Consider the following 26,743-nt stretch of genomic DNA (forward strand, 5'->3'; position numbering starts at 1 on the left):
CGTAGTTCCAACATCTGACTATGGACTATGAATCAACTTTTTTGATAGTAGTACATACATTTAAATCTACTAGTTGTTTCATTTCTGGACTTATATTTATTCCTACTAAGTCCATTAAGGCTCCGCATAGTAGTCTAGTGTACATTATATTATGAATATATTAATAATATTGATAAAGAGTTATCTATTCAAATGAGGAACAAGCTAAAATATAAAGTTCGGTGGAAATTTAATGTAGCCTCATAAGTTATATCGTAATAACGGTTGCGGTATACTGGTAGTGACATGGTGACAGGTTAGGAGTGGCCATCTAGTTACTATTTATTCCATACCGTATAAATTATTCATACAAAATTGTGCCCGTTTTTCTTTTTATTTGTCTGCCTGTTTCTTTTTTTATATCCAAAGTAGATTCAGATGTAGAGCTGAGATGGATACTTTGAGTCCGGGATTATGGGCAATGTTTTTATCTGATTTTCAATAGTTGAGATGAATTTTTTTGTGTTCATTGAATACGAATCTACAGTCAACATCTTGTCATTCATAAGAATTAACATAGCGTAAAGCGTATTATATGCATTGCATTGATATTTTGATCAAAACGTTCTTAAACCACTTTGGTTTTACTGTTGCTGTCTATTGGAACGAAGTTCCTTATCGCGCGTTTGGCGTAAATCTGAAGGCTGGACAGAACGCTATTTGACCTTGATTTGACCTCGACAATTTTTATTAGCACCTGCATGTTAGGGGCAGAGGGCGTTGATAGTAAGTATTCCTGTGCGTCAACCAGTTGGGGATTTTTTTAAATAAACAACGACGCGTTGTTAGTATTCCTGGGCGTCAATAGATAGCGTTTTTTTGAATATTTTTTGCGTGTATATGTATACAGGTTTTTTGAACATAAGAAATACATAACTTCGTTCCATTCGGGTGTCCCTTGACACCTCTCAAGTTTTTTTTAACCACAAAACGGTATAAATGCAACTGCCTATAATTACTAAATTGCATTTGTACGTCTGTTCATTTACAGTGATATCTTGTAATGCAATCGATCGTCTGCCTCAAGGCTAGGCCTTCTGTGTGTTTAGGCGTCGTTGCAACGGGAGAGTTGGGTGTAGAATTACTGTTTGGAATAATCCTAAGCATACTTTACTTACGTACTTTTTACGGAATGGAGCAATAAACGAACAGACAAATTGCCTGGTTGTAAGCTAGTACTACCGCCCATGACAAACACCAAAAGAATTACACTTGAAAGAAAATCATCTGGTGTTGACTATTGTGCTTTTCCTTTCCTAGTTTTTATAATATTTTTTAACCGTTGTACCGCTTTATAGTTTGTACCAACTTAGATTGTTTAGGAAGGATTAGATATTTTAAAATCTTTTCACAAGAATCAGAAATAATAATTACCAGACACAGTTGGAAAGAGTCAAGAGACCTTGAAGTTAGTACCTACCGGCCTCCCTTTTTGTGGACGACCAATTTTCGCTTTTATCCCTATAAAGGAATACTATAATAGTTTAAGAAAAAAAACTAAAAAATACGTTTTATTTATTTCAATCTTTTATTAGAATAATTTTTAGATTTTTCTTTATTTGCTTCAAAAATGTTTAACAATTTATTGCATTGTTATTGGCTCTTATACGTACGCAAAGCTAAAAATTAATTAGACTACTGAAGATAGGTAAAAATCGCGCTCAAAGATTCCGTTACACGTTCATACCAGTTTAAATAGAATTCTTTGGTTCACACAGCCCCAAGCGTGTTAAAAAGGTTTTTGAAGGTTCCGAATTTAAACAATTTTCAATATAGAATGTTTATCGCAGCTGCAGCGGATGAGCCGGTGACGCCGGAGGGGCCGGCGCTGCTTGCGGTGGGGGCGGTGCCGCACACCACCGTCGCCAGCGCCCCCGTGCGCGGCGCCCCCGCACAGACCAGCTACGCGTTGCGCAAACACGACCGCCCCCCGGATACGCCGCCGCAGGTACAATAATGATAATAATAATAATAATATTTATTCAGTATTTACAATGATGGTGAGATACAATTATTATATTAAAGCTACTTAAACTAAATACGTACAAATTTAATGATTATAGTATTGCCTGAACTAGGATACCCTGTGTTTCAGGCTAAAATTTGTGCTACAATAATTATTACGATACAAACTATAGCTACGCCTTAAAGTTACAAATTAAATTAAGTAGTTACACTAACTATAATTATTATAGTTTTAAATTGCCTATACTAATATTAGTTAATGGAATCAGGCGTTACTTTGCGGAAATCCATAGTTTAAATTTAGTTTGTTATTATTTTTAGCAATATTCCGCGAAAACAACTTCCACCTTTAAGTAAATGAGTGAGTGTACGCATAGGCATGCGTACAGCACCTCCCTCCTCCCACACTGCCTATGCGTACACTCACATGCAAGAACTTGCAAACACCACCACCACACAAGCAATAATGTTGGCAAATCCGTGCAAGGCCCCTCACCACCATGCAGGTTGAAAACCTCGACGCGCGTTTCGCCCCAACACCGGAGCATCCTCAGGATGTGGACTCTACGAACAACGTCCGTTAAGTGACGTTGTTCTTAGAGTTAGGATTTCTGTAGATACTGTATCAAAAGCTTTTGCAAGGTCAAGGAAGATTCCAATTACGTGATTACCTTTATCAACTTCTCGGGCTATATGATTTGTCAAATTATGTACGGCGTCAGCTGTTGAAAGTTTCGATCTAAATCCAAATTGGTTATTTGATAATGCTGCTATATGTTCTAAGTAATTGACCAGCCTGTTGTTAATAATTTTTTCTAATACCTTTGACAATGATGGTAAGATTGAGATAGGGCGGTAATTTGAGACTTCCTGTTTGTCACCGGATTTATAAATCGGTACTACGACTGCCTTTTTTAGACATTTAGGAAAATGACCTTGAGATAAGCATTTTTGAAAGATATGGGTTAGGTGTGGAACCAGAATATGTCTAAATTTTTTCAAAATTGTACACGAGATATTATCCCATCCAACTGCGCAGTCGTCCCGTAGGCTTTCAATAATTCTACCTGCCTCTGATTCATCGGTGTCTATTAATGAGAAAGACATTGTGTTAGATCTATTAGTTAAAGCGGCATATGGTCGACCGTGCAATTGGCTTTGTGATTTATGTGCTAAGTGCGCCCCAATATTCACAAAATAATTATTTACAATGTTTAGAGACGCCAATTCTGAAGAGTGATTTTTCAGCAAAACTGAGGATGATTCGTGATGCTTTTTAGTGTATGTTATGTCCTTGATATGTTTCCAAATTTTTCTGCTGTTATTTCTAGCACGTTCCAAAATGTTTTTATCGTAATTATTTTTTACTCGTCTTAGTTACGATACCTTTTGTATGTGGTTTGCAATATGACATTGTGTGGACTTTCTCTAGATTTCATATGTAATTTATCCCTATGTCTTATGCAGCGCAGAAGACCGGGAGTAATCCATGGCTTGAGATTTAATATTTTACTGCTAGTGCTATGTATATAGAAAAATAGTCTTGTATTTTTCTGGATTGCAATTTGTAGATTTTGTATTACGTATGACATACAAAAATCAGTGTCTGCATTATTGTAAATCGGTGCAAAGTCGATTTTGCATAAATCTTCCTCGAGTTTGTTTATGTTTAACTTAGACATTAATTGACAATTTAGTTTGTGACTACGCATGCGACAATTTAATGTTAGTAGGGCAGCGTTATGATCTGTTATTGTTGGATTTAGAATTAGTGTTAGCGGTTGATAATTTGATTTAAGCATTACGTGATCTAAGCAGGATCCACTTCGATGAGTGGGGAGCGTATGAGCTGGGAGTAGGCCGTGATAAGCACATAAGTTGAGGTAGTCCTGAGCACTGCTGTCATTGCTTCCTGGAAGAATGTTAATATTAATATCTCCAATCAAAATTATATTCTTAAAATGTGATAGATTTGTGAGGTGTTCATTTAATTTATTCATAAAATTAGATATATCTCTAAAAGAAGGTGATCTGTACGTCCCTAGGACTGCATATTCAGTTCCTATTTTCAGTAATAGTGTACTACAGTCCTGGAAAGCTAACTCCTCTACGGTAGCATAAAGCTGTTTATTAACGTACATTACAACTCCGTCATTTTGATTGTAGTTGTTTTGAGTCATATACACATTGTAACCCGCTAACATTGGTACATTATATTGCTTAGCTAGCCAACATTCGGTAAGAACAACTACATCATAGTGTATGTCTAGTCTGTGGAGAAAAAGGTTAAGTTCATCAAAATTCTTGTAGATACTGCGAATATTTTGTGTTAAAACATTAAGTGGATTTGTAATGTCGGAAAGATAACGTTTGCAATTTTCTACTTCGCATATTTTTGATTCAGCAACATACATAGTATCTATTTCTTGTATAATATTATTCATCATTATAAATTATAAAAAAAAAAAGTTATCACTAAATTAAATAAATAGGAAAAAACTAAGAGTTAATAAAGGATTACTAGTAAGGTCGATGAACAACCTGTAATGTGGCGCTCTTAGGCGCCTTCATAGTCCACAGAGTTTACATACCTTTTTTCGGCTATTGTTTTGGCGGGGCATTCAGCAGCACCGGTAGTATGATTGCTAGGTTTTTTAAAGCGCATGCATGTTGCGCACCTTCCATCTACTTCTTTCTTTGGACAGTCTTTTATGGTGTGCCCTTGCTCACCACAGTGTCTGCACGTGCAGTTCGTTTCCCGGCAGGTCTTCGCAGCATGGCTGCTGGTACTTAAAGCATCTTGTTACTATCGTAAAATCCTTTACAGGGCAAGACGACCAGTTCACAAAAATGCGACCATTGGAGATGAGGACTCTGCGAATAGCTGCTGGTACTTCGAATATAAAGTTACAGGTTTCTGCGTCTTTTTTGCCAGACTTGTGGCTTAATTTAGTGGAATTCAGAAAAGATTGAATATTCAGGTCCTTCAATTTTTCGGCAAAGTTTTGGTTATACAATATACATGCACGTCAGTACTTCTCTTTCCGTCATAGACGAGGGAACACCGATAACCACGGCTCGGGGCTTGCGCTTGCGCGGCTCATCAACAGTCAGGCCTGCATCACGGATGTACGGAGATTGTTTAATTTTTTCTATATCCTCCTTGGATTCGGTTCTTATTACAACACCACCGTTCCTTGTCTTTCGTAGGGCACGCACGTGGAGTTTAAGCTCTTCTGGCCGAATAATTTGCTGCTCCAGGCATTTTGTATCGTCGCTAGTTTTTTGTTTGTCGGTAGGGTATATGGCTACAGAGCTTAAGTTAGAGGGCTGGAATAATTATTTCCTCTTTTAACCATATCCGCAAAATAATGTCCTGTGGTTGCTTAAGGCGATTCTTTCAATATACTTTTAACGTCAGCCTTAATGTCCTGCAGTTCTCGCTCCAGATTTTGCTGGTCATGGAGAACGCGGTTGGTTAATTGGGCTTGGATAGCCTTCTGCTTGACTAATTGATAAAGTAAAGCCATCTGTCCAGCACCGTGGTTTACTTTTCTGCACAATGAGTTGACACGAAGCTTTTGGTCCGAGTTCAATTTACCTTCGGAGGCAATAGTGCATATGTCACTAAGGGCTTGTCCTATGCTGTCTAACCATTGCTGAACATATGGCGTGCTGATGATGTCGGTTGTCTCCATCCCTGTACTGCGAGGTGAAACTGAAGGTCCGGGTGTCGGTGGTGGAGTTCTTGCCGTTCTGCCACTACGCCCAAAGGGACTCTCCGCCATTTTATTTGGGTTTTATTAATTCACTATTTAATCTACTCAGACATTATTTCAAACATGTATGTCACAAGCACTAATCGAGGTCACTTATCAGCACATTATAGTTTGTATATTTTTCTAAATTGTTTTAATTAAAATCACGACTCGTCCGTTCTCAATCGAAATCAATTCAATGATGACGTTAATGTTACAGTTATAAGAGCACAAAAGTGGTAGTTGGCACTGTTTTCGATAAAATATGTTGATTGTTGAGTTTGTAAGACGCAGCGACAACGTACTACGTTTTTAACGATTTCTTTTTATACGTTTTATTTATTCTTATCGAATAAGTAAAGACCTTAGAAATGAGAAAGGTCAGGTGCCGAAAGATTCTTCAATTTAAAACCCTTAAATATAAATCTTTATAAAATATGCTTTCGTCGGAAGCGATTAAATAAGAAACGAAACAGCCTCCATCCAACAATGCGATCAGCACGGGCGTGAAATCGTAAATCTGATGCACACGCAAATGTCGGATTATAGTTACGGGACTTTTAGAGGTCGAGCTATAGTCGTAACTGTTACGATATTTCGTGGCCGGAAAGTGTCGGGCCATATTTGTTGCCCTAAATGTCGTTTACCCGATTACTGTGAATCCAAAGTATGTAATGGTTTTGGGCAGTCCATGTACCATCGAAGAAATTCATTTCTTAGCAGATGGCTGATCTAAGTCATTTGGTCAGGTAATGTCAATTACATGTTTGTCGTGATCTGTTGACTGGGTTCGACAAATTACGCGACCAAATTGCTTAATTTGGTCGCGTAATGTCGAACCCAGTCAACAGAAATTGGCTATGAATCAAGTTTTCTGATAGTATCTACCATCATAAAAATAATCATATTATTCGGACCTGTGTTAACTGTTATTTAGTGGGGTTAGGTAATAAGATAATGTTAGTCATGAATAACGTGACCATTTTTTTTTGTCAGAATGGGACATCTACGATACGGCTCCCCCCCAAGGGAATGTTGATTACATAATACTTCACTGTGAAAATCGAAGCGCTGAAAGACTAACATTTTTTTTGTGATTCGTATGGGCTAGTACTCCAGCGCGGCGTAACGAATTTTCCCATACAAAAGTGAAAAATAATTGCTCTTTCATCGCCTCTACTATAACAGTGAACTCTATACACATTACGCGGTACTCATAGACATTACACACCCATAATTAGTATTATAACTATCATATCTACTATTATTGATAAATGATAAGTATCGAGAAACATATTGCAGAATAATCAATCGAATCGAAATTTTCGCGCGGTTTCAGAAAACGGGACAATTTGGCATCCCAGAGATCATTTCGGGGACACCGGGACACGTAACTATAAAAAGGGACAGTCTCGTTCAAAACGGGACGTCTGGTCACTTTAGTCATGAATCTTTATCGGTTGGCTGGTCTTCAAATAATCCGACCAAATAATATCGGCCCGCAATCAGCCTATAAATAAATTTCTATATTAGTACCTGTAGATTGTAGACAAATTTTAGTATGTTAATTCCACGATGGTAAAATTGTATTTTTTATATACTCAATACTCATAGAGATTTATACGGTCTTACAAAAGATTAAACATCTGTTGAACAGTTGTTTTGAGACCATTTTGTACTGATTTTTTCTCTAATCAACTGTTCAACCGGTGTTTAAATCTTTCGTAGTAAGATTAATAGTGTCTGAGGGTAGGTCTGAGGCCTCAATTTTGCTGCAAGTGACACAACATTTATTTTATATACTCACTAGCGACCCGCCCCGGCGTCGCACGGGTATAAAATATATAGCTACTGAAAAAAATATTAAAATCGATAGCCTATGATCCTTCACGTGGTCTACTTCTTATCTGTGCCAAATAACATAAAAATTGCTCCAGTAGTTCGCGAGATAAGCCCTTACAAATAATTTCCCACGTTTTTACTACATTCTCATATTAGTCTTAGCGTGACAAATATAGCCTATAGCCTTCCTTAATAAATGGGCTATCTAACACAGAAATAATTTTTCAAATCGAACCAGTAGTTCCTGAGATTAGCGCGTTCAAATTTCAAATAATTTTCCCCTTTTTTTTCCACATTTTCCTCTATTTCTTCGCTCCTATTAGTCTTAGCGTGATAAAATATAGCCTATAGCCTTCCTCGATAAATGGGCTATCTAATACAGAAAGAATCATCAAAATCCGTTGCGTCGTTTTAAAGATTAAAGGGAACAAAGGGACATGAGGGGAAAAAGCGACTTTGTTTTATATTATGCATAGATATAGATAGATATAGATATAGAATAGCGTTACTAGCGAGACTAGCGTCTGAGGCCTCACTTTTGCTACCTACTACTATAATAGTGACACAACATAAGTCCAGGTATCCAGGCAATCTAGGTTGGTTGAAACTAGATGTGTATTTCGCTTCCGTATAGCTGACTTCTGACATGAAATTATGTTGCGACAGCATTGCTAGAGCCTAGATAGATAATCATCATTACTATGTAACAAAACTAGTGATAAATGATGATCATAATATTATTATTAGCACATCGATACAATAATACGGGTGTAAGAGTGACAGTGTTGTCGTAAAAAATATTTTTCCCGTTTGTAAGAATGTTTTGTTGTTAAAATATTTTAAACTTCTGCAAATTATTATTTTTTGTTGTGGCAACAGCTTCAATAGATATAGGTCCTAAAGTACTCATCTGATGTGGCATAAAATGGAATATTGTAAGATACTAGCTAAAAAAACCCACAGCTGAACATATAACCTCCTCCTTTTTGGAAGTCGGTTAAAAAGCCGAGCTTTGTGAGGGCTCGCGTCGTTTTTCTGCGTGGTAATAATCTTTAAGGCAGTCTTTTAAATATATATTTTAATAGTAACCAAACCTTGTTTGACCAATGATAACTATATAATATTATCAATCAATAGGGGTTATAGTTTTTTCGTAAAGTGTACCTACCACAAAAGTGCTCAGGTTATGGGATAGGGCTCGCTTTATCACGTCCTTAATATTTTTAGCCGTTAAAAATATTAAGCTCGCCCCAATTAGGTAATAATAAATGATTACACAATACACATCAAAATATCAAATAATTACAGAAATAATATTTCGGATCCGGATCGGCTAAAAGCTATAATAATTAATTACGTGATAACTTTGCAAATTTTTAACTTTGCAAGCGTAAAATTCATTCACCTTTGGTTTACCTCTCTCAATATTATAATATGTAATTATAAGTCACACCTGCGATACTCTTACGCCACGGCAAAACACGAGATGCACCATTGTCGACGATTACTTTCGTTTTCAGTTCCCGTCGTCTCCGTGGGAGTTTCATACAATAGTCACTTTTTGTTTCACTTTCCCCGCTCTGCTTGGATAACCGGCGTAATCATCAGCATAATTAACTGTGACGCTAACTATCATCTTATCTACGTGTTACGAGTCTGAGAATTGCATGTGTAGGGTCACTTTCTTCGGGTCTGGAGGCCTACAACGAAACCGTTTTGAGAGTCAAACGATTTATATCATCAGGATCTGATCGCAAATTTTCAAAAAATATCCTTGATCATTGGATATTTTCTTATATTTGCATGTTTCACACACAGAATCAGCCACTATAACGAAAAAAGGATCAAAATGTTTTATTCCAATACCGCGGGGTATTGCTAGAGTCAATTTATTTTCTCAATTTTGGCCATCAGATTCTGGTAGAGCTATAATCAAAATGCCGCCCGCCGCGATGGCTGTCCGCTGTTGCCGGTCCGTCAATAAGTGCTATAACTCACCGGGAAGCCATCACAGTGTTACCATGGTAACGTCCAAGTAACGTTAGGCACCTCTACGCTCGCTGCAAGGCGCTGTTAACACATTCACTGCGTTGTGAGGCATTTATACCCCATAAGCGTACTATCGCCCAGTGCGGGGACAATTTGCTACAATTTCCCTTTGGTGCGGAGCTCGTATGAATGAAACAAATATATAGATGTGATGACCTACTTATCCCTCGATCGCGGATTTTGGAAATCCATTGTTATTCTATTGTTATAGCGGTCAAATTCGATCGCTTGGGAGTTGATGGGTTCCGCTACATCGCTGCAAAGCGCTGTTTTTCTTAATGTTAAGTTTAAAACAGCACTTGCAGCGACGTCTTCCGACGCTCGGGAAATACGACCGTTGCCGACAAATTACGAAAATTTCTATGCGCATTATCACTTTGGGAGTACTGTAAAGTGTGTACTGCTATCAACAACCATGTTAGTTCTTACCTCTACGTCACTTGTCTTCAGAATGGTGTCCGCGAGTGCAACAGCAGCTCGGACGAGAACCGGTCGTCGGGGCACGCGTCGATGTCGGACAGCGGTGGCGGCGGCGGCGAGGGGAAGGCGGGGCGGGAGGAGCCGCGCCGCGCCCGACAGCCGCCGAGGACCAAGCACCGCCCGCATAACAAGGTATGCTATGCCCTATTGGGTTGGGGACGGTACTCTAATGCGAAGGAGTCACAATAGATCCTTAAGGGTCGCAGTGACATTAGAGCTACTTCACCTGCCTTCAGCAACAAAAAAAAATGCTATGCCCAATGGCATGACAGAATGCCACGGGCCCCCCAATACAAGAGTCCGCGAGCTGGGGAATATTTGGACGTTGTTAGTTATAAAAACGTGACGATTTTATTAGTCCCCATTAAAAGAATTTGTCACGGGCCCCAGATGGTCAAAATATTACGTCATTTGCTAATAAAAATAAATTAAGCATGCAGAAAATTTTAAGCCAACAGATTTAACAAAGTTACTCAAATACTCGTCACATTTAATGAGTACAATAAAATTACTACATTTGAAAATAGTAGAGTAATAGTAGAGTGGGTATATTTAAAACTTAAAGAAACGAATATCTTTGCTTTACTTTGTTGGCGGTGGTCCAAGTACAAAACACTGTCCACTGTGGCTTGTAAATATGAGTTATAGATATAATATATTATTGAAATTTAAATTTGCTTAGTGACAAATAAATTACTTCTAGTTGCAGTCGCCGTGGCCCGGGGGCGGGGGGCTGGAGGACATCAGGTCGGCGATCAAGCAGCTGACGCTCCGCAGCCGCGACAGCAGCAGCACCGCCACCAGCGGCGCCTCCAGCGCCGGCGGCGGCAGCCATGGCGCACCAGGTAAGAGCGCTTACGTCGACAAGTGCCGTTCGCCTGTAAGAAGCCTAAGAGCCCCCGCTGACTTTAAAGCTGATAATAGTTTTATTACTCCTCCCATATATTTTATGTTTCTTTATCGCAATAACACATTATTAATAAATGTTACAGAGGGAGGTAGCGGCGCGGAGGCGCGGCGTCGTCGAGCGCCGCTGGTGCGGCAGCCGTCGCTGGACACCGTCTGCACCAACGTCACCAGCGCCGACGAGTTTGTCTGGGTCGACTCACATAACAGGTAGACAAGTCAACTATTATTTTAAAAGTGTTTTTGTACTTTGTTAATAAATGTTGAATTATTTTAACTAAAAGAGTTAACTTAGAGCAGTGGTCCCCATCCTGTTTTTCATGCGGGCCACAAATATGTTTGGTCTTGGCCGCAACAAAAATTTTTAGGCTTAAAAAATAAGGTTCTTCAAAATTAAAGATTTATAAGTGAAAAAAATTCACGACTTTCACGGTGATTGATGACACGATTTCAAAAGTCTAGCCTCTAAGGCATATTCTCGAAACCAGCGGGCAGCGGGGCGGGAGCGGTGCGGCGCCGGACAATGTAAAGATTTATATGGATAAGCCGTCTAGTACGTGGTACGCCACGCGCCGCGCGCCGCTCGGTTTTCGGAGCCTGTCCATATAAACATTGTCACGCGCCGCGGCCCAACGCTCCCGCACCGCTGCCCGCTGGTTTAGAGACTGAAACCTCAAAGTGTGTATGGAATGGGAAATGTGAAACGGAATAAAATAATATTCCAGGCTGGTAGAGCTGCGCTGCGTGCCGTGGACGGCGGGCGAGGTGGGCCGAGCGCTGCAGGCCGGCCGCTGCCGCGACGTCGCCGCGCGCATGGCGCCCGACGCCCCACCCCGACTCGCTTACCTGCTGCAACGGTAAATTCACGACAAAAACATATTATAGTATTATCATTTAACATACAAGTTGATTAAACAATTTACAAAATGGCGGGCCGCCCGGCCCGCGCTCTTCCCCTCCACCTTGGCCCTTCATTAATTAATAATTATGCGTCTGAAGTGCCGTTATTCGGATTCCATGAGTTAGTTTGGTCAAGGCTATCCTCTATGAAAGCTGGGGTCGAACTGTGTCTGCACACGACGCAACCATATCACAGCTACTAGTGGCAACTAAACCACATCGACATGGCGTAACCAAAGCGCAACCGCAAGATGCCGCAGCGACTCTTCATAAGTAACCACAGCTTGACATAAGTAAACACAAACTTAAAAACCTATATGTTGTATGTGTTACCGTTAATGTGCGTAAACCAGTTAGACTGCAGACTAACAAGGTATTCAGCAGATTACCTGGGTGAGTCAGTTAAAGTGCAAAAAGTTTATCCTATTCTCATTAAATTACATAAAACAGGTTCTTGTTTGAATAAAACATGTTATTTAGTTGTAGAGATTTAATATAATTTTTTATAATGAACAAACGAATAATGTACTTAATTTTTAGTGAAATGTTATGTTACTCCACTAATAAAATATAACAGATCGTATCAATTACAAAAAAACAATCAAAGCAACAAAAGCCTTAGGTTGACAAGCTGAAGTCAAAGTTTTTATGACTTTTACGAAGGAAGAGAATGCAAACTAACAAGTAAAGTGCAAATATAAGCTTTTTTCATTTAAATTTCACACTTTGACGGATGGTATCAGGGAATCTGCAGATTACCTAGGTAATGTGCACGTTAATGTATTCTGCATTCTAACGGTAACATAATATGCACTTACAGAGCGCTAGTCCGGATAGCTCGCGAGGCGCAGAGGCTGTCGCACAACTTCGGGTTCTGTTCCAAGCACGAGGTGGCCGGGGCCTTCCGAGTGGTGCTCAGTACGCCCCTGGCTGAGTCATGTATCAAGGTAACAAATACTTATATTTTTGCTTAAATAAGTCGTTCGTCTAACAGTTAATCTATCAAAATACCTCCGTAAAGACTATATAAATAAAGGGTGTCTCAGCGCCGATTTTCAACTTTGAAAATTTGTATAAAAAAAAACAAATTGTATTTATAATATTTTTATTGTAGTAAATTAAAGTGTATTAGTGCGGATTTTATGTACGGAATATTACACCGTCAAGGTGTCTTCCATCACGGCGAATGCACTCTTCAAATCGGACACGTGAATTTGCCGAGACGCGCCGAAGGATCGAATCGAATCGATCGAAGGAACAATGATATAAGTTACAACAAGGCCATATTACACACATTAACGCATTAACGATAAACGTTAACTTGCGTTAATTCGTTCGAAATGTAACGCTTTAACGTTTAACGAAGCTAACATTTTTTTTAACGGATTAACGATTAACGAAGTTAACTATTTGATTAACGGTGCCCAGCTATGCTGGGTGGCCACAATATGTCTCCAAATCGGCTTATGATTTTTCCCGGAAGCTCCGCGACCGCAGCGGCGACGCGGTTGATGTTTTCAATCGATCGCACAGGTCTATTTCGTGGTCCAATTGAATGATTTAGTAAACATCCTGTCGCTCTAAACTTCTCCACCCACGACTTAATTAATTGAGTACTCGGGGCATCACTCAAACGGTGGATTTCATAGCGACTACAAAATTTACGCCGTGCTTCACTCAACGAAAACCCATTGCATAAGTACGCTTCAACTGTGTACGCGCGGTGCCCACCAGACCACTCCGCCATGGCGATCAAAAAATCCGCACTCGTCACATATCGAACGCTACCACTCCACTCCAGCTAACGCCGAAGGTTGCCGAGAAATTCGTGTTTAAAGTTGAAAATCGGCACTGATACACCCTTTATATATTGGTTTGATTTATTAATAAGGCTTGTAACCGATAGACAGACACGCATAAAAATGATATGCTGTTACTAAAGCAAATAAACTATTGCTAGAACACTCGGGGACTGCCACAGTTTACCGCGGCATTCCCCCAGTGCCACATGTATTTTGTTAAAATTATTGTATCTAAGACATAGCACCAGCGTGCAGTCATACTATGTAGATATTTGTATTTTATTATATTGAGTTTTTATGTATGCGTGCACAGGGTTGTCAGCGCGCCGCGACGATGTACGCGACGTCGGGCAGTGCGGCGCGGCGGCTGGGGTCGGCGGCGCGCGCGCGCACCAGCCTCGCCCCTGGACGATTCCACCGCTGGATGTTAGACGTCCGCGTCGCCTCTTTCGTCCACGAGTAAGTAGCAGCAGTTACTCGTAGTTGCAAGTTGTCCACGAGTAAGTGGCAGCAGCTAGTTTTTATTTTTATTTTTTATCTATGGACGCTTCACACCACGTCAGTCTGGCCCCGTGCTAAGTACCTGAAGGACTTGTGTTAGAGGTACCAGACAACGGAAATATATTTAATACTTTTATACTATACATATATTTAAGATTTTTATTATATCATACACATATTTAATACACATCCATGACCCAGGAACATTGAAAAACTTTTTGTTCCGTCGGCGGGATTCGAACCCGCGACCCCCGGCTTGAGTTGCCACACACTCTAACCATTGAGCCACGGAGGTCGTCAGTTGCAAGTTGTCTACGAGTAAGTGGCAGCAGCTAGATAAGAGCAGCCTAGTGGTTTAAAGTTTGGCTCTCGACTAATTTTTCAGATCGATTACCGCAAAAAAAGTTGTCATTTTCAAACTTGGTTACGATATAGAGTTATAAATCTTAAGAGTTCCGTCAATGCTACGGAGAAAATTTGGAGTAAAATGAGCCTAGTACGGTATAACAAAGTAGTCAAGCGCCAAGGGGATTAGCACCTAAGGGCTTCGAGCATACTAAAGAAATAACATTTTTACTCGTGATACACTTATGTTGTATTCGGGTACCGGTGACAAAGGTGGAATCATCTTTTGTCGCAACTCGCAAGTGGCCTTAAAAGGCCACAAAATTAGTATTTAATAATTTGAGACGTGACGGTTACGCAACACCACGTTGACCATGGATAGCCCATGGTCAATCTGTGTCTGAGGTTGTGGTAACGAAATACGCCGGAATGCATAAACTCTATAAGGATTTCGCAACACGGTTAAAATATATTATATATAAAACGGGATAACGTTAGGTTCGCTAGTCCTCACGAGAGAGCACCAGCGACATGGTCTCGGACACAAAAGGTTTGACGGTGCTGGTCACCGGAGGAGCGACGGGTCTCGGCTACTCCATGGTCGAGCACTTCCTAGAGAACGATGCGGGGATCGTCATAATCGTGGACTTAGACAAACAGAAAGGAGGTCGAGCCTTCGAAACGATAAAGAACAAGTACGGCGACCGCAAGGCTGCATTCTACAAGTGTGACGTCACGACAGACTTGGACCGCGTGTTCGATGAAGTCATAAACGAACACGCCTACGTGGATCTCCTCATTAACAACGCCGGAGTTCTCCTCGAGAAGGACTACAGGAGGACGATCGACGTGAACACCACCGCCGTGATCGCCTGGTCGATGAAGTTCCACGACGTCATGAGGAGGGACCGCGGCGGGAGAGGCGGTACCATCATCAACGTCTCCTCTGTCTGCGGATACAAAGTGTCCCCCTACATGCCGTACTACCATGCGTCAAAGTTCGCGGTTTTAGGCTTCTCGAGAAGCTTGGGTCACAAAGTAAACTTCGATAGAACGGGCGTGCGTGTGATCGCTCTATGCCCAGGGCTGACAGTCAGCGCCATGTCCACGGTCAACGTCCACATAAGAGATGATGAGTACCTGGATGAATTCCTAGAGGAAGTCAAGAAGGAGCCGTGGCAGACTGCGGATAATATAGGCCGAGGTGCTGTTGCGATATACCAGCAGGCCGAGTCGGGGGACGCTTGGCTCGTGGAAGGCGAGAAACCCGCTATGAAATTGAGCATTTGAATGATAAACATACTAGGATAAGGTAAAAATAACTTAATCTTTATATTTAAGAATCGTATTGTCAATCCTTGTTGATCTTTAACAAAAGCATGTGTGATTTTCATTATGTACATGTCTATGTAAATACTGGAAAATAGGAAATAAACTAACGTTTTAAGTTTCTTTTTATTTCACACCCTTTAAAGTACTTACTTAAATAGTAAATAAGCGGATTTTAGTTATTTTGATTTGTAATACCTATTGGCTATTATCAATTAAAAGTTTACATTGTGGGCTTTTTATTTACGTGCTCTTAAAGACTGGTGCAGTATGTATGTACTGAATGACACTAGTCGAAGTCGTATGCCTTGCCAAGTTGCCACAAATTTTGAGAACAACGTTTTTACTCTTATAAACCACAACTTATAGTTCGCAATAGTTTATGAACATTTTCAACAAGTTCACACTGAGGGAAACTATACAAACTATTATTGACCGGCTTCGGGTTGCGAGAGTACGTGTTGCATATAGCACGGCGCGAACCAGATTGTTGTGACGCGATCACCGACACGCGCGCTTCCAGTTTAAACATGCGCGCGCAGGTAATACTCATACTCGGAGCGTGTTATTGGTCGTCGATCGCGACCTGAGCGTCTCAGCGGTATGATTGGCCCCGGTGTGGCGGTGCGAGGAGTGGCGCGAGGCGCCTGCTTAGTGCTTCGCGCTATAAACTGATGTCGAAAGCCCAGCTGTAAAGTACCACTAGACTGTGTAACTCCTATAGTTGTATTTTTTTAAAGTTATATCTAGATAGAAATCTTTTTGCTCGCGTGGTACTTCTACTAAATTAAATATTATGGATGCATTTATGGATGGATCTTACGGAATAAATAACAAAGTACCTACCCTATATCAGGAGCGTAGCTACCGCCGTATCAATTATACGGGGTGCCGCGGGGCAAGGTGCGTAATTTTCACTCCGAGGCCCCCCACAATGGCACGCTAACCTTTTGCCCATAAGCGTATTCAGTACTCAGCAGTGTAATTATATAGATACGCGGCGATCTACCTGTGCGCGGGCATGGAGACGCTGTTGGAGGAGGTGGCGCTCATCAGCGGCGCCGGCGCCGGCCCCGTGACGCCCGCCGCAATCGATGCCGCCGTCGCCGCCTGCGCCGACCTCTGGGGCCTGCTGCAGCCCTACAGCCACCTCAACGCCGGCAGGATCGCTTCTGGTAACGTGGAGAATGTATAAGTTTCATTTGTCGTCTCTGTGTTACCCTTAGATAACTACTGGTGTCATGACCGTACATAAGTTATGATTTCTTTAGCACTACTCAGAGATGGTCGAAACCTTGAAAACATAATTATATTGGACGACTATTTACCAATACATTATAATAATAGGTCCATGGATGTGAAAACATAAAGTCCACACAATTTCCATTAAGGTGACGCCTTGATAATTTGGCTGTATCGATATCGATTTTTCTCAGCAATGACTAAAGCTTAGAAATTAAAGTTCATTATCAGTATTCATCATGTCTTTGTATTTGAATTACCCATAGCATAACACGATTGGTCAACTTTTATAACACAGAATAATCAATCAAAAAGACCTCTGTAAAAAAAGGGATTCCTATTTTGCCAACAGAGGAGAGTGATTTAAGCTTCCAAAATTTGTTTATAAATTGATTCAAAAATACACTTTAATTTGCCCATAGCGTATATGAAATATATATATGGTTTTTAAATTACGCGACAAAAACCATTTTGTCGCTTACGCCATTCAATTTTTTGCTGTTCCATTGCTTATTTTCTATGAGAGGCCTGCCCGGCCTCTTATACAGTGTGTAACAAAAATAAGTGATAATACTTTAGGGTGTGTACGTGTTCCTTGTAGAGAGTTCACTGTGAAAGTAGCAGCGCTGAAAGAAGAAATATTTTTTACACTTTTGTATGGGGAAACTCGTGACGCTCGGGCCTTTGCCCATACAAACGTGAAAAAAAAAATTCGTCTTTCAGCGCCGCTACTTTCACAGTGAACTCTCTACAAGCAACACGTACACACCCTAAAGTATTATCATTTATTTTTGTTACACACTGTAGAAAACAAGCAATCTAAAACATATTCAACACGGTTTTTTTACTTTAACCTCTGCTTTAACGCTGCGTCACCTTAAGGTTTTCATTAAATAACTACCTACACTTAAATTACGACTTGATAAAACATTTCCTGCATCGTATATTATATCTACAAAAAATAAATAACCGGAAAACCGGGTGTAAATTACTGTAAGGAAGGACCGTTTCAGAGTTGGCCATAATATTTCCAATTAGGCAAAAAGTTTTTAGTGAAAGGCATTTACGACGTTCTACTACTATCTAGGTGCGTTATCACTTTCCCGATGGGAGAGCATCAGCTCGCTGGGGTCGGGGTCGTCGGCGGGCATCGGCCAGCACCGCCAGCTCGGGATGAGCCACGACTCCGGCATCACCACCAACGGCTCAGGTAATATTTTCTTTTCTTTTCTGTTCTTTTCTTTTTTTATTTTCTTTGTTCCTCTTTCCTTTCTTACAACAAGCAGATACAATCACATTTGACATTGCAGGGGGCTCCAGCGCTTCAGCCGGCACGAACAACAGTGGGGGAACGGGTGTGTCTGGCGGGTCGGGGGCGTCGGGCGGTTCCGGGGTGTCGGGCGGATCGGGGGTGTCTGCGGCGTCGGTGCTACTGACGACGTGCGCGGGCTCAGCGGCGGAGCTGCGCGCCGTGCTGCGCCAGGTCCACCCACGACACCCGCCGCTCTCACCGGCCGCGGAACGCGCTCTATACTACTTCATGAGATGTTCACAAGTGAGTTTGGCCGTCATTATTAGAGGGCGATCAACAAATGCACGATCATAAGGCTAGGTAGATGGATAGGCCATCACACTAATACTATTAAAGGCGAAACTTAATCGTAGGCTTTTTATATCCCAAATAAGTGATAGTCGTAAAATGCTATATTTAATATTGGCATAACAGCTGAAACTGCTGACAAAATCAAGTAACAGTTTAATAATACGGTGAAATTTGAATGGTTTCCGCCTTATCCATACTTATATTATAAATGCGAAAGTGTGTCTGTCTGTCTGTTACCTCTTCACGTCTGAACCGCTGAACCGATTTTGCTGAAATTTAGTATGGAGATATTTTAAGTCCTGTGAAAGGACATAGGATACTTTTTATCCCGGAATAATGTGCGGTTACCACGCGATAAACTGGCACTTTAGGTGCAACGGAGTTGCGGGCATTATCTAGTGATTAATGATCGTGTATTCAGCTGGAGCACACCGGCGGAGGCGGGGAGGCGGGGCGATGCGCGGGCGGGGAGGGGGCGGCACTGTGGCGGGAGCGCGGCGCGGGGGCGTTGCCGCCGCTGGGCGAGTGGGTGCGTGTGGCGCGAGCGCACGCGGCTCTGCGCCCGCCGCCCGCTGTGCCCGACGCCGACGACGTGCTGCAGGCCGCGCGACTGCTGCTGCCGCACGCCGACTGCCCGCCACGACCGCTCGCGTTAGTATACAAGACAGGCACAGAAAATACGCTGTCTAGATTTTTTTATAAGAATATTTTATGTTAATGCTGGCTACGTCGCGTTGTAATCATTTTTACAATAAGCAGAAATTTATCACAAATTTAAATATAGTAATACCAATAAGTAGTCAAACGTTTACTTATGATTTGTGTTGTCACAGCATAGAGGAGGCGATAGAGCCGTGGAGCAACACCCGGTCGGACGACGTGGGTCGCGCGGCATTGGGTCTGGCGCACCGCGCGCTGCTGAGCGGGCGCGCGGACGTGCTGGGCCCGGTGCGGCCGCTGCTGCCGCCCGCCGGCATAGACGCTGTCGACGCCGCCGGACTGACTGCACTCATGAAGGCGGCGCTAGCGGGTGACGAGCAGGTCGTTGCGGTGAGTCTACTTATGAAATATATTATAGTCAATTAGTTTTAAGCAGACAGTGTTATGACCGACCAGTTATCTGACAAATGTAATTTCGTAATTTCGCTTTGTTTATTCGTTTGTTAAACATCGCGCATAATCATTGTAATCGCTCGGCTCGCATGTAATATTATGCCTGTCGTTATTTATTATAATACGAAAGTTACGGGCCTCTCTTCAGATGCTACTAGAAGCGGGCGCAGACCCCAACATCGAGACGAGCGGCGCGGCGGCGCAGCACAGCGCGCTGCTGTCGCCGCGCTCGCCGACACATCCGCACACTCCGCCCTCCGCCCCCTCCGCACCGCCCGGCTACACGCCCCCTACTGCTGGTACGTTTACTATAACTGCAACTTTAGACATTTTAGTTTATTTATTGCAGCATCACAATCAATTTGAGATTTTTATCAACTATCTGTGGATTTTCCGTATTCAAATAAGTCTATAAGTTGTTGTAAACAATTATAACCAAAGAAAATAAGAAGCTGACTTGATGTTTGTTAATTTTCTACATCAATATACAGGTTGGACGGCGCTGGTGTACGCGTGCGCGGGCGGGTACGGCGGGTCGGGGTCGGTGGAGGTGGCGCGGCGGCTGCTGGCGGCGGGCGCGCGCGTCGACGGCGCACCCGCACGCGGCGACGACGTGTGCACGCTCACGCCTCTGCAGGTAACCCGATGCCTAGTAGACCTATGCGAATGTACGCTACTGGTTCACTTGATGACTTTGGCAAAGCAACCGTTTTCCAAGCACGCGTGTATGATTGTGACAACATTACTCAACAATTTAAGATTTAACTTAAGAAGGTCTAAAAACCAGAATAATTTAACCTGTTTCAGGTGGCATGCGGCGTGGGCAACCTAGAGCTGGTACAGATGCTGCTATCGCGCGGCGCCGACCCCTTCCTGTCCACGCAGCTCAACGACGCGCTCTGCTACTCCGCCGCCGCTCAGTACGGCTGCTACAGGTGATTAAATATTCCAGATACCATTTATGATACCTAGATACCGTTTTTATAAGTGACCGAAACAATGAAGCATCCACTTTAGAGTGATGGTTACCTCAAACAATGAAAATTTTTTTGAAGTAAAACTTCTTTACGCACGTTTGACTTGGGGAGTAAGCTGGTAAATGCGTGACGAGAGCATTACGAAAAGTGTGATTGGGTGAGGTGAACGGCTCTCCGTTGTGCGCGCACATATTTTCTCAAACTTCTGTACGCATCATTGACTTGGAAAGTAACATGATAAATCTTCTTCTTCTTCTTTCAATATACATCTTCTCTTCTTATATATAAAAATGGATTTTCAAATGTGTTAGTCGCGCTAAAACTCGAAAACGGCTAAACGGATTGGGCTAATTTTAGTCTTAAAATATTCGTAGAAGTCCAGGGAAGGTTTTAAAGTGACACGAAGTTCACCGGGACAGCTAGTACCTAAAATATATAGATGGAGCTCAAGAAGTTTCACTTCAGACTTCGGTTGTGTGGTCTAAAGCACACTCGTTCTTTGTAATCATCAGTGCGGTGGCAGTATGCTGCAGTCACGGTCGACGCGCGTGCCTCCGCGCGTGCGTGTCGGCGCGGGGTGCGCGGGGGGGCGGGGCGCTGTCGCTGGAGGAGGTGCTGGCGGAGGGCGCGCCGCCCGCCGCCGGCCGCCCCCCGCCCTTCACCAAGCAGCAGCAGCGCGCGCTCCAGGACGCCATATACTATGCCGCTGAAACTGACCACCTAGGTACGGTAGACCCGAAAAGATAGTTTGTGATACAATTTTTTTTTTACTTTAGGCCTTTCATACTTTTATGCAGGGTGTAACAAAACACGTGATAGAACGACTTAAGGATTTGTATGTGTCCCTTATTTAGAGTTTATTTATTTATTTATTATCTTTATGTACAACGAGTTTAGTGTTAAAGCGGCAACACCGAAAGACTTTTTTATGCAAAAAAAACTCAACAGTAACTCTTTCAGCGCTGCTACATTCACAGTGAACTCTACTTATGTAGAGTTACGCATACACACACACACATACACATCTGACATCCTAATGTATTATCACTTTGTTCCACCCTGTTATTCTTTGACCGATGTAACCACCCTTCTAATATCAGTATCTGGGACAGTTTCTAATAACGTCTGTATGGTAGCCCAAGCACATACGGCATTCTCGAAACGTAGGGCCGGGACACAAAAACACGATACGACGTCGTAACGTACCACGACGCGGCGTCATTTCACGATGCGACGTCGTGTCGTCGGAATCTACGACGCGCGTCGTAAAAAACTTACGATGTCGTGTCGTGCCACGGTACACGGCACGACGTCACATCGTAGAAACTCACGACAGTTGTTATTAAAAATTCAAAGAAGACGCATCGTGAGTTTCTACGACACGACGTCACATCGTGAAACGACGCCGCGTCGTGGTACGACACGACGTCGTATCGTGTTTTTGTGTCCCGGCCCTTAGTCGACTTTACACAAAGTGGTCAATAGATTTGTCAACGAGCATGACGAGCGTTTTCTTGGCGTCAAATTGATGTGAAAGCGTGAGATAGGACCTGCACCCTTTTGAATGTGAATCGAAGGTCTCCCGCCTAAACTACAGACTCTTTTTTATCCTCAACACATTAATGCTAAATTGTTGAATGTATTGATCAGACATAACGCTTGAGCTGCGTTCCCTGGGTGTGCCGTGGTCGCTGCACGCGTGGACGCTGTCCCTGGCGGCCGCCGCCGATGCCTCGCTCGACCACGTCATAGACCAGCTGCTGCAAGACTTCCTACAGGTACTGTCCCGTAGTCTCTTGGTTCTGCTTTACTGATTGAACCCGGAAGATGTTGTGGGTATGCTTGGGCACCGAAAAAATCTTCCGACCTCCTCTGTCAGGCCGAAGCCCACTGACGTCATTTCGACGACGACCTTGTTGGAAGATTGTAGCGTAGTTGTACTGACACAGTGTATTGCGGTCTTGTCTTGCTTGATTTTTGATCGCTTGTCCAGCCTAAACTTGCTTGGCTTGCTCTGAACAACCTATCTTTTTCAAATGACAATTTTAGAAATATGTTAAGATATTTCTATCACTATTTAGTCTTTACCTTTCGTCAGGTGTGTCCGTCCGACGACAGCCACTACAGCAAGCAGTTCATCTACGAGTGTCTCCCGCTTCTGTTCAACATTCTGCGCTACAGCAAGGTAACATAATTTTTTTCGATATTTTACTATATTCATGTTATCTCTTTCGTTTTGTCATATTCGTGACATAAAGTTGAGACAGTATTAAGCAACAAGTTGCAGTGAAGAGACGCCGTCAGACCAAAGATCCTTCCTATGAAATAGATAGAGCTGAGTCGCCCGACGCGGCAGCGGAGCTACGGGACACAAACCATCAGTACTATGGAACGTAAAGACTTGCGTCGCGCCGTTGCAGAGTAGTGTCGCCTAGTGCGGTCTCGCATATTTTTAACAACCTCTTTTAACATTGTGTCCGTAGTCCGTCCTAATGGGTAGACCTTCGGTTCGCACACCTAGAGGGTGCAGGTTCGAACCCGGGTGGAGGCGTGTACTTATGAGACATTTTCTGATCTCAAGTACATAATACGGACGCTCGTACGGTGAAGGAAAACATCGTGAGTAAACCCGCACATAGTAGGTCCCAGACGTATTGACTAGTTCTTTCTTCTGGACTAGGCAGACTATGATGCGAGAATGCCGTATGCGCTTGGGCAACCATACGGACATTTAAAAATCTTGTCCCAGGCACTACAGTATTTGAGGAGTGGTTACTTCGCTCTGAAAAATACTGTATAAATCATCCACAACGGATAGTTTTTTAACAACTCGAGAATATGTGAGGCTCTAACGTTTGTTATTACAGAAGGAGGGTACTGTACTGCTGCTGGCGGACATTCTGTGCGCGTGCTACGGGTGGGAGGCGGTGCCGGCGGTGCGGGAGCCGCCCCCCGCCGCGCCCGCCCCCGCGCGCGTCGACCCCTCCTACGTCAACAACCCCTCGCTCGCTGACGTCACCTTCAGGTACACACACATACTCATGATACTGAGGATGAACAGAAGGCAACCTAAGCTGGCCCCTAGACGAGCAATTTTATTGGCAATCACACTTCAATTTTATTGAACAGTTTATTTGACAATTAGATTGAAGGCGCGCGATTATTCAGTATCAATCCTAGACGGTCAATAATATAACACAATACGTGATATTGACAATAAAATTGCTCGTCTATCTGCCTGCTGCAGGGCCTGCTAACCTCATCACCACTAGCCATCACTAGCTGACAAGATCTTGCCACACAATCACTGAGGGAATCCGAAACTATGCTAGGCTTAATTTTGTGAATAATTTGATGCTTGCTATGCTATGCTTATAAAATATATCATTTTTCAACATTCTCTACCATATGTAGAGTATGGCAGAGAATTTAGTAATCTGTGACCATACTTCCTCAATCCTCAGGGTGGAGGGTCGTCTGTTCTATGGTCACAAAATCGTGCTGGTGTCGGAGTCGCCCCGCCTGCGCGCGATGCTGGCCCCGCCCCGCGCCGCCGACGCGCCGCCCGCCGCCGCCCCGCCGCTAGTGCAGATTAATGATATCAGATACCATATATTTGAGGTAACCAGAAACAACTAGCTATAGATGAGAAGCTGAAGTCTAATTCTTGTAAGGAATACTTAGAAAATCAAGTCTCGCTTTGAGCGCTACGCCATTTGCTCTCTCACCATACGACGAATGTAAATAACGATGACAATGGTCCACGCATTGTCGCTTCACGTCAAGTCATCTGTATGGATTTCTTTAGTATTTTACTTTAGTATTTATCCCAATAAAATATGTAAATTAGTGCTCTTTTTTAAGCGACTTCAAAAAGTTTCTCTATTCGACCGCATATGTAGGTATGCTTTCATTTCGAAGGTGGTCCCATGATAAAGAAATACTCTTTGAAACCGGTTGTAGGTAATCGTTAAAATTATCTACCTACTTTAAATATATTACACGAAGCATTTAAACTATTATTAATTTGTAAATCCTTTATTTGCACATACCTAAACATACAAAATGAATAACACAAACAAGAGAAACAAAATTTCACCAAATTATTGTTCTTACTATTACATTTAATGTGCAAAATGGCTATCTTACATTATACGTTGTTTTCCAGCAAGTGATGAAGTACCTGTACAGCGGAGGGTGCGGCGGGCTGGACATCCCCGAGGGCGACGTGCTGGAGGTGCTGGCGGCGGCCGCGTTCTTCCAGCTGCTGCCGCTGCAGCGACATTGCGAGGCGCGCGCCGCCGCCACCGTCGACCTGCATAACCTCGTCTCCGTTTATATACACGCCAAGGTATGAAACTACGTCAGAATAAAGAAATGTGTATCCCAACTGCCGGGGTACACGTCATGTAAAAAGTGAAACTTTGTTAGGACATTTCATTTTTCTAACCTAACAAAGAAGACGTGTGGACGAAAACAATATTTTTCTATAAAATTTCTCTCATACGCCAAAAAAATAACACAGCGGATAACTACATAACTCCTAACGCATTCTCATTTATTCTTCGACCCCGTCCAGGTGTACGGAGCGACTCAGCTGCTGGAGTACTGCCAGGGCTTCCTGCTGCAGAACATGGTGGCGCTGCTCACCTACGACGACTCCGTCAAGCGGCTGCTGTTCGGCAAGCGGCTGCCGGGCCACAACGTGCTGGCGGCGCTGCTCGTCACGCTGCAGAAGAGGATCGAGGCCAGGAAGAACCAGGCCAAGAGCCGGTAGCGCGGAACAAAAATACTTGTGTCACTCGGGGACTGCTGCGGTAAAGCTAAGCATAGCAGTTTTTATCAACTTATGCAATTATAATTCGCAAACGCAAACACCGTGCCGAGGTCTGCCGAACTGAAATGACGCTAGACGATGCGTGTCGGCGGAGTGCTATAGGTTTTATAGTTAACACTCCCGTGTTAGATTTATTTTCGTTACGGAATTTCTTGATTCGTTCGCCGCGCTGAAGCCTGAAAGCCTGCGATAAAAGCTGTTCAATAGTTTAATACCAATGTTCGTTGGCAATGTTGTTATGTAAAAACGATGTATGAAATTAATGAATAGCGGCGGTGATCTATCTGTCTGAGGATTTAATATTATGGCTATTGCAATATTGTAGTATACAGCTGTATAGCATAAGAGCCTGTAAACACTGAGCGTTTTCTAAAATTTCTGACAGTGTTAAAACCACAGATTTTAGAAGTAAAAACCTTGTAAAAATCAATGTTTATGACTTCTTGCTACGTAAAGCCGATATAAGAAAATTTTAGGAAATTTAAATTGTGGTCGTACTGTACATTTTATATTATGGCTATCGAGTATCGCATGTAGCATAAGGGCCTGTTCACACTGTGTGTTTCTAACGCCGCGCCGCTCTGTAACGTTTATTTATTGATGAAATTTAAATTGTCGTTGTACCTATAACGTATCGTATGTTTTAACTTTTATATCATTATGGCTAACACGATTTGTGGCGAAGCTAACGGCTACTGGCTAGTACACGCTTATATTTTGTTTCGTGTGTTATTTGTGTACCGGCACATAAAAAGGGGTTTGTTAATATCACATCTTATTGCATTAGTACACACTGTCATATTAAAAAAAAAAACTGAAAATGGACATCAGGGACTTGGTGACTGAAAACCTTTTACATACAGTGTAATGTATAATACTTGTATAGGTATTTAGTATAGTCGGTACCTAATTTTATTACTATTATCACAAACTTCACTTTTCGTAGCCGCTCTGCGCACAAAACATTCAACATTTTTCTGAAATTCTAAATCTTGTACATTTGTTATTGATTAGTAGATATTTAAGTATGATCATAAATAGAGTAAGTAAATTTA

The 26,743-nt window shown here is 42.4% G+C and overlaps 1 protein-coding gene across 1 annotated transcript; it reads left to right on the forward strand.

Annotated features, from left to right (window-relative positions):
• The first annotated feature begins 1,816 nt into the window (after window positions 1-1,816).
• LOC121729026 (ankyrin repeat and BTB/POZ domain-containing protein 2-like) lies at window positions 1,817-26,317 on the forward strand. The gene is made up of 22 exons (XM_042117408.1): window positions 1,817-1,987; window positions 10,104-10,265; window positions 10,837-10,978; window positions 11,126-11,249; window positions 11,765-11,896; window positions 12,760-12,886; window positions 14,055-14,200; window positions 16,910-17,091; window positions 18,246-18,368; window positions 18,469-18,713; window positions 19,183-19,412; window positions 19,595-19,811; window positions 20,023-20,173; window positions 20,366-20,511; window positions 20,682-20,809; window positions 21,364-21,575; window positions 22,502-22,629; window positions 22,950-23,036; window positions 23,719-23,876; window positions 24,316-24,472; window positions 25,020-25,202; window positions 25,431-26,317. The coding sequence occupies exons 1-22, from the start codon at window positions 1,817-1,819 to the stop codon at window positions 25,626-25,628; spliced, it is 3,549 nt and encodes a 1,182-aa protein (XP_041973342.1). The 3' UTR covers window positions 25,629-26,317.
• Window positions 26,318-26,743: the final 426 nt, after the last annotated feature.

Source organism: Aricia agestis, chromosome 7, assembly GCF_905147365.1.
Source record: "Aricia agestis chromosome 7, ilAriAges1.1, whole genome shotgun sequence".
Lineage (NCBI taxonomy): Eukaryota > Metazoa > Arthropoda > Insecta > Lepidoptera > Lycaenidae > Aricia > Aricia agestis.

What these genes read in the sequence shown, in the direction of transcription:
- LOC121729026 (XM_042117408.1), top strand. Translation starts at nt 1,817, where the DNA reads ATGTTTATCGCAGCTGCAGCGGATGAGCCGGTGACGCCGGAGGGGCCG. An exon ending in CCCCGGATACGCCGCCGCAG is followed by an intron (nt 1,988 to 10,103) that starts GTACAATAATGA and finishes ACTTGTCTTCAG; the next exon opens with AATGGTGTCCGCGAGTGCAA. An exon ending in TGGCTGAGTCATGTATCAAG is followed by an intron (nt 12,887 to 14,054) that starts GTAACAAATACT and finishes ATGCGTGCACAG; the next exon opens with GGTTGTCAGCGCGCCGCGAC.